General features: G+C 45.7%; 1 protein-coding gene across 1 annotated transcript in view; it reads right to left on the bottom strand.

Moving 5' to 3' along the window:
- The window catches only part of GALNT6 (polypeptide N-acetylgalactosaminyltransferase 6), a 23,883-nt gene extending 18,398 nt beyond the window's left edge, over positions 1-5,485 (bottom strand). The window contains exons 1-3 of the mRNA XM_006904581.3: positions 5,357-5,485; positions 1,729-2,321; positions 3-134 (exon numbers count right to left, since the gene is read on the bottom strand). Coding sequence (XP_006904643.1) covers positions 3-134; positions 1,729-2,219 — 623 coding nt within the window. The 5' untranslated portion in view covers positions 2,220-2,321; positions 5,357-5,485. The remainder of the gene's footprint in view (positions 1-2; positions 135-1,728; positions 2,322-5,356) is intronic.
- Between the last annotated feature and the right edge of the window lie 6,736 nt (positions 5,486-12,221).

The raw sequence follows: 12,221 nt of genomic DNA, 5'->3' as shown, positions 1-12,221 counted from the left end.
GCAGGATGGCAGGGGAGGTGTGTAGGACACTGTACACCGTCCGCAGCAGCGTGGACCAGGCCTCGTTGTGAAACACAATGATGACGCTGGTGGTGGGCAGTGGGGGGCAGCGCCGAAATTTCTGGTCAACACATCTAGAAGGATGAAAGAATAGATGCAGCTCTCTAGTTTCCTTGGAGTTGGGGGTAGTGACAACTCTGCACACAGATTCCCATAACTGCCCTCTGCTCCTTAGAACCACCAGCCTACATTCTCTGTCGTGGTTGAGAATGGCTGCTCCCTGTTCCAGGCTTACCCTGCATTTGCCACCTACTCTGAGGTTGTAGCTAACCCATTCCAAAACCCATCTCCCCCAGAGCTGGCTTAGTGCCCCAGCTGTGATGCCGAGAGCTCCCTTCTGCTGTCCCCTCTCACTTCTCATCTGCTCTAGGAGTTCCCAGGGCTGACTTGGTTTTCCTCAGTAATATGTGTACTGCATAAAGTGTAACCCAATCCAGAGGTCCCAGAGGGGAAGAAATAAAGGGCAAATTTGACATCAGAGAAAAGTGACTACAATTTCCATACACTTCTCGTTACACCTTACAGTTCTTCCCCAATCCATTTCCTCATTAATTCCCTGTAACCTTATACTACTATCACGATCAATTGCCTGTGATCTATTCTATACCTTCATCTAATCCAGTCACTCTGTGGCACTTGGCCATACTGCCACCCTCTTGACAGGCCATTTTGTTTGGATGGGGATATGTGAATCCTGGATCTCAAGGGATCATGTGGCCTAACACCCTTTCTTATCGATCTGAATGATTTCCCATGGATGCTCCAGAGGAGACTCCCGAACTTCCTCCACTGGCTGCCCTCATGGCCCAATGCCCTTCGCTGCTGAGGAGCTCCTAACAACAAGTGGCTCCACCTTCTAGAACTGTAATGCTTGGTCTATATCTGAGGAAACCCAGGTTCACAATCTTAAAGAATCATGAGTTTGGGGATGGGGATGCCAACTGACAAAAGGCCAAAAAGGGTATAACTCTCGAGTTAGGAAAAACAAGTCTAAATAAAAAAGACACAAAATCTTTGACTTGAGGACAGTGTGAACATAGCTACGGCCACATTAGAGAAAGGTAGGTTACAGCTCAAAGATCTAAGTGTTGGGTCATTGCCCATCTTCAAATAAAGGTTGGAATGAATTCTACAGCTCAAAGATCTAAGTGTTGGGTCATTGCCCAGAATTGAAAGTATAAACATCTTCAAATAAAGGTTGGAATGAATTTATGGTCCTGTAGGCCTTCACTGGAAGAAGTAAATCAGGAGGTGTGGGGATAGTCCTGACCACCAGAGCTACTGTCAGGAAATGTCCCTTTTCTAGAACCTCAGCAGCAGAGTCCCACAGTTTCTGGCGGAGGCCAAGGCCACTGAATCTTTGGCCTGGAATCAGTCCCCTTCAGTCTCCCTCATGCTAGGTCCCAGGCCCTGAGTTCCTTTTTATTTATCCTGTCGCCTTCATAATTGTGTTTCACCCTCACAGGTCTCCTTGGGCCTCTAGCCAGACCATAATACTCTTGAACCCCAATCAGTCAAGAAAGGGAGTGAGGGTTTAGAGGAAATCTTTGCCTATATCTTAAAATCCCCATCAGTTCTTTACCTCGCATTTGGTCCATGGCCATGGCCTTATTAGCCACACCTTTGGCAGAGCCCTGGCCTCACCCCAGGACTTTGGGTGCTACTTACTCCGGGGGTCGGGTGTCTGGCCCCAGGGCTCTCTGCAGGGAGATCCGGTCACTGGCAAAGGCATTGAAGCAGTGCTTCTTATAGCCCTCTTCCTTTTCCTGGGTCTCCAGGGCCGTCCACTGGTCCTTCTGAAATGCTTTCCCATCTGCCCCAGGGCTGCTGGGGTTCTGTGGTGGCCGTTCCCAGAAGGGCTTCAGCTCAGATGGGGCATAGAATCCGGGGAGACAGGACTTCTTTGTGGAAACAAGTGTCTCCTGGGGCTCCGGAGCCCTGATCTGGAGCTTGGGTAACGAATCTTTAAGGTTGTTCACAGCTCCCAGCATGAGATCCAAAACATGATCCTTCTGGCTCACTAAAGACTTCAGCCATGGTTTCTCTGTGGCTTGTTCCCTGCTGCTTACATCCCTCTGCAGGATGAAGAGACAGAGCACAAAGGCACTGCCCACTATGGCCAGGCGCAGGGGCATGTGGCGTCTGCGGAGGAACCTCATCCTCGGTAACCAGTGGGGACCTTGGCTAGGTCAGCCTGAGTGCTGGGCCTGAGCTTGGAAATAGCTCAATATGTCGTGGCGGCCACACTTTGGGGCCTCAGCCTGAGAAGGGAGGAGACAAGGGAGAGAAATGAGCCAAGGTAGGGATGAGGAGGGAGTCAGGGGGTTTGGGGTTAGTCCAGGCTCTGTTGCTGAATGGCGACATTGCCTTAGCCCAGTCCCTTAACTTCCCTGTGTCTAAAATTTCCTCCATCCATAAAATGAGGAGACTGGACTCAGTTTTTCTTTCCTGCCCTAAGATTCTGGCATTAATGTATCTAGAGTATCTGGAATACTGAAACTCTAAATGAAGAGGTAAAATCAACATAACCACTCTGGAAAAAACCAGTTTGGCTTTATCAAGTAAAATTTGATAAAATGCACACACCCTATGGTGCCCCAATTCCCCTCCTCATTTTATATTCCAGATAAACCCCGGTGTACATGAGCCAGGAGGCATGTACCAGATGTTTCTGGTAGTGCTGACTAAAATGGCAAAAATAGCAGCAATCTAAATGTCATTCAGCAGTAGAATGGAGCGTGAAATATAGTCATACCATGGAATACTCTACAGCAGTGACTAAGAATGAACCACTTCTACATGCAACAACACAGATGTGATGTCGAGTGAAAAAAGTAAGTTGCCAAAGGATACATACAGTATGATTCCATTTATAGAAAACTGTAAAACGTAAAACTAAACAATATATTGTTTATGAAAACAAAAATGAATACAAAATATTATTCGTGAATACAGAAATGAACATGTGGTTAATCTATAAAGAAAATGATGGGGGAAGGGGATGTAGACGGGGGAAAAATTTAAGTCATTTCTTCCATTAAAAAGAAAGAAAGAAAGGAAGAAAATAAACGAAAGGAATAGAGGCACAGGGGACTTTAAAGTAAAGTGTTTTTCTTAAAGTGGGTGGTGGCCTCTGCTGGTACTGTTATTCCTTATACTCTAAATTTATTTTATAAATATTCTTCTGTATATACTCATATTTAATTTAAAAATGTCTAAGATTCTATGGCAACACCTTCTAGGCAGGACCGAGCTTGGGTGTTCATTGGCTTTATACCCTTAAGCACGTGGTCCCATGGCTCAGAAGGTGACTTTCTGTGGAGAGCTCTGGAAGCGTAAGAGTCCCTTGTTACGCACAATATGTTGGTGGCAATAGACCTGGGCACAATTCCCAGCTCTGCCCTTTCTAGTAATAATAGCACCTACCTCTTGTTCTAGGGATTAATAAATTCAATGAGATAATTCATGGAAAATGCTTATAGTCTCTGCATGCAGTAAGTTCCGAAAAAGTGTTAATTTTTATCATTAGTGGCCATGTGACCCTTGAACAAATTACTTAATCTCTCTAAGCTTCAATTTCCTCATCTACAAAGTGGGGGTAACCGATACCTAACTTACAGGGTTGGGTAAAGATTAAATTAGAGATAATGTATGTAAAATCCTCAGCAGAGTGCCTGTACATACTAAGCCCTCAATAAATGGTATCAATTATTTCTATTATTATAATTAATAAACCTCTGCTCAGCTTTCCAGCAATTATCCTCAAGCACCTGCTCCCTGGCCAATTGCCCTGTGGCACGTCTTGCTTAAAAGCAACTTCAGTTGAGCTATTTAATGCTGTTACTTAAACACGCGAGCTCCTGCCTGTGGAGAGCCTGGTATCTGGAGTCACTTAGATTTGGGGAATATGTGGCCTTCATGATCTCAAGGGGAAGCAGGAGTCACTCTGAGCTCGGGGAGATGAGTTTTCTTTTATTACATCACACTCAGCAGCAGCATCAAAAATCAAATAAAACTAAGTCTCTTTGAGCATCTATTTTGTATTAGATCTTGTCTAGCAGATAGGAGAGGAGATTTGTTCATTCTGCTAGTATTAATTGAGTAACTGCTATATGCCAGGTACTCAGACAGATGGGGGAGATACAGAGATGAGCAAGACCAGCCTTCAAGGAGCATAATCAACTGGGGGAGTCAGATTTTAAATGGAGATCACCAAGTGAGAGGATAGGGTGAGAGAGGCACCCTTGGGTACTGATAGAAAGAGGATGCAGGAAACTCAGCAAGCGGAGGGTGTCATTTGTGAAGAAGTCCTATAGAGGGTGCACCTTGGGCTAAGCACTAACCCACAAATAGGAATTGGCCAGGGAAGGTGAACACATACGAAGGCCTAGAGGCAGGAGACAGCACAGCCAATCAGAGAATAGCAAGTAGATTAGGATCATGGGAGTATGAAGTCTGATGGGTGTAGCAGAGGATGGGCCTGGAGAGGGAGCTGCAACCAAGTCATCGTACCAAGGAGCTGTTGATCTGAGGTATAGGGAGCAATAAATGATTACTGGGGAGCCCAGCATTACGGGAAGTACAATATGATAGCTGGCAGAGGATATCTAGGAGACAGACCTGACTGGCAGTTGGATGGCCAATTAAGAGGGGCCTGAGGGTCTGACCCAAGATAGCAGCAGTGCTGATGGAGGAGGGAGAATGGGGTGCTAAAAAAACTCCCTTAGGTGATGAGGTGGGGCAGTTCACTCCAGCTGGGATGCAGAGATATAAGACAATTCCTTTCCCCATAGGATTTTAAAATCTAGTTGGAGAAGAACTGGTAGCACATGTCTAAGGAGGGGACAGGAGCAGGAAAAGACCTTTCACTGAATACCCTTTTTTACTTTGAACCTGACTATATTACCTATTCCAAAATTAATAAAATTAAAACTTGATAGCACAGACTGTAAGTGCCAAGTTGCGAAAGATGTAGTTCTCCGTGGGCTTGAAGAAGGCTTCAAGGAGGAAATGGGGTTTAGTGTAGAGGCTGTTTCCTGCACCAGGGGCTGAGCTATGCTAGGCCAGCACAAGGAGTTCTGCTTAGACAGGACATCTCATAAATCCTGGAACTGCCCCTGGTTAAGCTCAAACAGAGCCCTGTTTGCCATGACAGTGTTGAACTGTCTTGCAGGCGGTATCTTCCCTGACATTTTCTGTCTACCTTCTCACTCCAGCAAGAAAGAGGGAGCGCAGTTAGAAATGAAGGCATGGTAATAACTTAGTTACTAGCTGCTGCCAAGCGCTCAAGACTCACCTCCTCCAGGAAGGCCTCCTTGATCAACTCACTCAGAATCACCAGGTCACTTCAACTCCTTTGTCCTTGCATTGCGTTGTGGTTCCTCGAAGTGGGGTTTACCTTTATTCCTTTCATTTCCCCTGGAGAAAGAGATCTGGGGTTAAAATGAGCCCTTCCCCAGCATCTGCTCTCTTAATCCAACATGGCAGCCTAAGGCTTTGTCTCTGAAGCCTCAATTCCTCAAGGTATTAACCACATCCTGAAATGAAAGGAGACACCTGTGATTAGCCTTGGCCGTAAGGGACTCAGTCTCTAGTTTGTTTGCTCAGCATACAAGCGATAAGAAAGAGTCACCTAGAAGAGACACATAATCTGATGGAAGAAAGAAGACTGGGATTAAGGATTCCTGCTCTCTGTGTAGGAGATGATTCCCCGAAGTGTGGCTAGCAAGGTCAAGGAGATCACTCTTCCACCTGCCTTGGTGAAAGAATAGTCCCTCTTGCATGTAGTACTTTGTTAAGTGCAGGGCTTCACAGGATTCTCCCCACAGCATCTTGTATAGTTCCCTCACCTTTAGGTTCCCACAGTATGGCCTTCAGGTACACTGGCAAGTGTGCCCACAGCCCTCATCCACTCATCCTCCCCCTGCTGCTGCTGAGCGTTCATGCTCAACTCTTTTTCCTCCAGCCACCCTTGGGATTGCAACACATCAGACCATCCTAGTTTCAGGACTGAGATGATGTCAGAACACAACTTCTCCTTACCTTCTCTCACTGGTCTAAGGGAACTGAGGCTTCTCCCAGCTCCGTGTCTAACAAACTGCTGATTGCAACCTACTATAAGATTGTGAAATAAATTTAAAGTGCTATGAATCAGCATGAAAAAAAAATCTTTATCCAGGCAGAAAAAGTTGAAAACCACATGATATCACTTACACGTGGGATATAAACCTAAAAGCAACAAACGAACAGGACAAACAAGCAGAGACTCATAGACATCGACAATAGACTAGTGGTTACCAGAGGGGAGGGTGGGGAGGGGGTAAAGGGGAGGTAGATGGGGTAAAAAGGGTCAGATATGTGGTGACAGAAAGAAATCTAACTATGGGCTGTGAACAGACAATACAATGTATATGATATGCTTTACTGTTGAATTGTACACCTGAAACTTACTGGGTTTCTTTAACTAATATCGCCATAATAAAAAATTCTTAAAAATTCTTTAAAATATCAGAATAGAATATAACAAAAATGAAAATACCAAAGTATGTCACATATAATATAGGTATTGTTTTGTTAAAATTTTATTTCAGTTATTGTACATACATAGTGTACCAAAAGTCTTAGTGCAATTTTAAGCTTTAATAACTTCCTAAGTATAAATGCTACAGACTTACAGAGAACATCCTTTCAAAGGTTTATTTAAATTTCTTTTACCTTATTGAGCTTAATGAATTTTGAATAATAAAATTTTATTTTAAATGTTTATCTCAGTCCATTAGAGGTAAAAAACACTTCCTGATAAAAACTGAAAATGAAAAATGTTATTCAAAATTTGTAAAGTTATAAGAAATTTAAAGTATCTCATTTTCAAATGATTTTTTTGGTTAGTTTGTAGAATTCATGCCTCTGATGTAATTAAAGTGTAAAACTGCCCTAAGACTTTTGGAATGCCCTGTCGCATGTTAAATGGGTATGAAATTTTGTTGTAAAATTGTCTTTCTTACTTTGGTCCAGTCATAGAAAGCTGAAAGCCAATGACATGGTCCAATCCCTCCATTTTACATTCTAGCCTTCCCCAAGAAGCTTTCTTAGATCTCTGGCAGAATTCATCTCTGTTCTGTCTTGCCCCTCTGTCTAGCAGACAGTTTATACTTCGATCCTGGCCCCATCACAGCCTTCCCTGTGTGGGAGAAGTCTGTTCTCTCTCACAGCGGTGAATTCCTGGACCAGGGAGGCCAGGTTATTTTCACCTTTTTACGGCTTGCGAAGTAGGAAGTATTCCATAAGCTTGTTAAATGAGATGAGGCCAGAGGTGTTAAAGGACAAAGGTAAGCACTGGCTTCACTAAGTGATGTTTTGAATGCACTTAACTCCAACGTCATTTGAGTTACATGATATTCTGTTGTTACACATTACCATGCCACTTTGACTAGGTCTGTCTGTGAGTCCAGAACCCTCATTTTATAGGTGAGGCCAGAATGGTTAGGTTACTTCCTTGCTGTCACACAGCTTATGGCTTCAGGGAAAGATGCCAGTCTCCTAATTCCCAGGCCACTACTCTGTTCCCCCACCATTACCTACCCCTAGGAAGTGTGGGGACAGAGCTGTTATCCTGGGGCAGGGCTGTTATCCTGTGTGTCCACTCTATTCTTAGGACCCCCTCCCCACTACTCAAGTCCCATTCAGGACTACGAATGCTTTGAAGATGCCGAAACTGGAAGTTCCCACAAAGTTTCACCTTTTGTGATAGCCTTGGTCAGCCACCTAGAACACACCCTTGCTGGCCAGGTGGCCTCTTTGTAACAAAGTTACTTTCTGTTTATCAACTGGGCTGCTCACCTCCGGGAGACGTGGCAGCCAGGAAGTAAGACACAGCTACAGGGATATTTGCTCAAGTTAGTCAGACTAAGGCTCAATTACAAGTTTCTTCGAAAAGAGATAACTGTCACTGCTCTCACCCAGGGTGCAGGTGTGTGGAGCTGAACATCATGATGGGGAGGGGACAGGTCAATTTTAAGCTCCTGGTGTGGTGAGGGGACCAAGAGGCTGTTTTGGCTAAATGATTCTCTCTTCCTCCCAATCAAACACAGCTCTCATTTATTTTACTTCCTCTGTTCTCATTCTGTGAACAAAGTAGCAAATGATCCCCTTCACAACCCTCCTCTCAACCTGACCCTTCTGATTACAGAATGCTGGGAGGTTTTCACTTTTCCTCATAATTACACCTTTAAGACACTTCAGCTTTCCCCCAAGACTAAAGCTGCAGTACTGTGGCTTATTTTCCCAGAAAGATGCACTGAAAGTTATTTCTGTAGCTAGTCTATCAAGTTCTTTCCCCAGCATATCTAGGTTCGTTTGCATAATATTTTAAGCTTAAGTTACCCAAATTTTCAATTAAAAAAAAAAACAACCCAACTTTGCTCTCACCCTATATATCTAGAACAGTGCTTGGCATAGAGCAGTAAATACTTGTTGATTTATTCCAAATTTGTAAAAGTCTCTGAAAATCAAAATAATATGTACCCAAATAAGAAGTTCAACAGCTCACAGGTTTTTCACTGGAGTTATTTCTAGGTCCTGTCAGATGGGTAGGGATGTGTAACTGTTCTCAAATCCAGCCTTGAAATTGCTGGCTCCTGGGAATCCAGGGATGAAGGAGGAACCCAGGCGGGCTTCCCTAAAGGAGGGATTCCCTAAACCCTAGTGAAAATCCGACTGGGTTGAGAGAAGGCCAAAAAAAAAAAAAAAAAAAACCCAACCTGAATGGAGTCTTATCATCTGTCTGTTGGGGGAGGCTGGAAAGAACAAGAGGGGTGTTAAGAGGAGGGTTATTCCTGAAGGCTCGGGCTGGCCTCCAGATTGGGGTGGGGGAGATGGGAGAGGGCAGAACTGAAGTTTTTCCTTCTCTCTTCACCCCACAGTCTGCTCCTGGCTATAGGCCTTCTACTCAGAGCCGCCAGATACTCAACATATCACACCCCGAACTTAGGGTCTGTGCCATCCTCTAAGCCAGTCAGCCTTCCCAATTTCCCTATTGCTGCCAACAGCATTAACATCCTAGAAACAACCCCTGCCCCACTGCTGGGTGTATAGTTTTGAATCCCTTTTCAATGTCAGGTTCACTTCACTGTACACCCAAGTCCTGCTGACTCATTCTCTGCCTCCTGGATCTTCCTCTTTCTCTCTGCTCAAAACTGTCATCTGAGACTGTGCCCTTATCGCCCAACATCTGGAGGATACGCAGAAACTGCCTGCCAGCCTCCTTAGCCTCAGGCCTCTCTCTCCCCCTTTCATAATCATAACAGCCATATTCACAGCACCAGCACCATTTGATGGTCAGGGTAGTCTGCTTCCTGTTTGCTGCTCACCCTCACAGGCTATCTTCTCCGCAAAGCCTTTCACTTATATTTTTGCTAAGCAAGCCATGTTTCTTTTCTCTTTAAAATTTCTACTTCAAACTCCTCAGCCGCGGTATCCAAGTGTATTTGTTTCCAAGTTTCACTACCCATGTTTCCCCATGTGACTTCCCCACCAGATTTTCTGGGGGAGGGAAAACTAACAGGCCTAGTCACTAGGCCACCTAGATCCTGTTTTCTTTCTTCTTTCCAATCCTTAAATCCTGGTCCCCAATCTTCTGCCTCTGGAATGCTTTTTCCTACCAATCCACCTAACCTTCCAATCCCTGTAATATCCCTCAGCCCTGAGGTATTTGGTTATGCTATTCCACTGCCCTCATCTGTCTGTCCTTTGTTCTCTGTTATATGTAGAGCTGAGGGTGAGGATTGGGTTTCTTCTTTACTTCAAATCTCTATCTAGGACCAGGTTGCAGAGGGTACAGGAGAATAAACTGACCCCATAGGTTCTCAGGTGCCACAAAAGTCTTCTAACATTTCTTTGTCTCTCCAGACTGAACCCATCCTTGTTCACTACGTAAGTCTTTTACACAACACAATTACAGCATTGAGCTCAACTCAGAGACAGTCACTGCCCTGCACTTGACCTCTCCTTTATTCAAATCCTTACTCTCATTTCCATCAAATGAGAATGGACCTTTTAGGCTTTCCCAGAGAGGGGCAGAGGGCTGTATGAAGAGCTGAGTTCACCCATCTTTGGCATAGCCTCTCACTGGGTCCCTCTGGTCCTCTTCACTCTGGTCCTCAGCTTTACTTCCAGGGCTGGAGATGTCAGAACAGGCCCATGGGAGACAGAGGAGGTTTGGACAATAGCACCATTTTAAAAATCACAACTTACCATATCAAGTCAAGCAACAGTAATCTCCATTTTACACAGATGGAAACTGAAGCACAGGGAGGATAGGTAACTTGGCCAAGGTCACATAGCTAGGAAGTAGCAGAAGCAGGATTTGCACGCAGACCCAGGTCTCTCCAAAGCCTACTCGTTGCCTTAACCATGCCACACACTGCCTTGCATTTGGCTGGTGCTTGGAGCTTTGCCAAAGCACTTTCATATACACCTTCTCATTAGCTTCCCACACAGGGAGTGTTTATGTGATTTGGCCAAGGTAAGACAGCTAAATTAGTGACAGGGCTGAGTCAGCTGCCTGCCTCCATTATATCCAGTGCCTCCCGGCATTCAGAGGCCCTTGGCCCTAGGATTAGCTGCCCCTCCTATTCCTGACTTCTGTTCTAGGCAATGACTACATGGACTAAGCCCATGCTCATAGCTCCTGTCCAGGGGTCTCCCACTTGAACTTGGGCTAAGATGTTTCTGACCTCAGAGGGCATCTGACAGGCATCAGGGCCTCCCCTTTCATGCCTGAGTTGTTCCATGCTGCTGTGGGTGGGAGTCAGTTGTCCTGCCAAATGTGGGCAGTGATCACCAAGAGTGAGGCCACCTTGGGCAGCCCAGTATCCTTCGTGGTTCCACCAGCTCCAGACTATCTCTTCTCTTTGACAGTCCTGTTCTGTTTTTCTACCCTGGTGCCCCTGAAAGTGGTTTTCTCTGGTTAACTTTGGATGCCTAAAGTGAATGGCATTGTTGAGGAACAGGAGCTAGGGAAGTACCTGCAATGATACTGGCTTCTGATGGATAACTTGAGCCAAAGTATATTTCAAACCCCTCACTTTAGCATGTACAATTCATCACATGAATTTGCCTGCCTCATTCTTTTATACCCTTCCTGTGATGGGTAGGAACACAGCTCATCTGTCAATGAGGAGAATAGGCCCTGGGTAGTGCACACACATCTTTGGTAAATGAGCACAAGCCCTATGTTCTTTGGTGTGCCCAGAGGTTAACATAACAACCCTGGACATGTCAAAGAACCTTGTGGGCTTGTGGGTCTGAGGTACACTGAGAGCACAGCATCGAAACCCTCCCTGGGACTGCTGCATTGGGTTGCTGGCTAATAGAGGGGTCTGTTCTAAGTTTTGCTGACAAACTGACACTCCCCCCACCCCATATATATATACACATAGGGAGAGCCCTGTCCTACCCTCTGCAGAGGTCAGGATCTGGGATGACTGGCTCTGGGGCAAGAAAACTATTTCTCCTTTCGGTTAGTCTGCGGCTCGGAACAAATGACGAGGAAATTGGGAAGTTGGTGACAGTCACAGTCATGAACACCCAACAGATTCCCTCCCCACAATACCACACAGCTCCCACCTGGAAAAGGCCCAAGTTTTTTTGGAGACTGGCCCCCACCAGGAGGCTTCTCTTGGCTTTCTCCTTCTGCTCAGGAGCAACGTGGCAGTGGCAGTGGCAGGAGGGAACCTCTCTGAAAGATTTTCTGAAGCAGGGCACATGGGGTGGCCCAAACTGGCATATGGGGCACCTAAGGAATGCAGCGGCATTGGTGGGTGAAGGGAAGAAGGATAGAGTCCTGGAGGGAGTGCTAACGCTTGTCTCTCTCTCACCCCACCCCTCCAAGTCTCAGAGGTCTGAGCTTTTTTTTCATTCATCCTTTAAGGAAGGCGCAAAGGTGGGCAGGGGTCCTTTGGAGAAGGCGCTAGAGGCCACCCCGACATATTAGGACCAGTCTGGTCCACCCTCTTCATTTTACTACGGGGCGGGGGGAAGGGGAGGAAGATGAGGAGGAAAAGGTCCGCAGAGGTTAAGGGCCTGGCAGAAGTGAGCTCGACTGGAAGGAAGTCCCGAGAAACCGGAGAGTTCTGAGTTCCAAGTCGTGGCGGGGTGGGGGT

This window comes from Pteropus alecto, unplaced genomic scaffold, assembly GCF_000325575.1.
Source record: "Pteropus alecto unplaced genomic scaffold, ASM32557v1 scaffold220, whole genome shotgun sequence".
NCBI classification, from domain to species: Eukaryota; Metazoa; Chordata; class Mammalia; order Chiroptera; family Pteropodidae; genus Pteropus; species Pteropus alecto.
The sequence above is the reverse complement of the archived record's forward strand: the minus strand, read 5'-3'. Positions and strand labels throughout refer to the sequence as shown.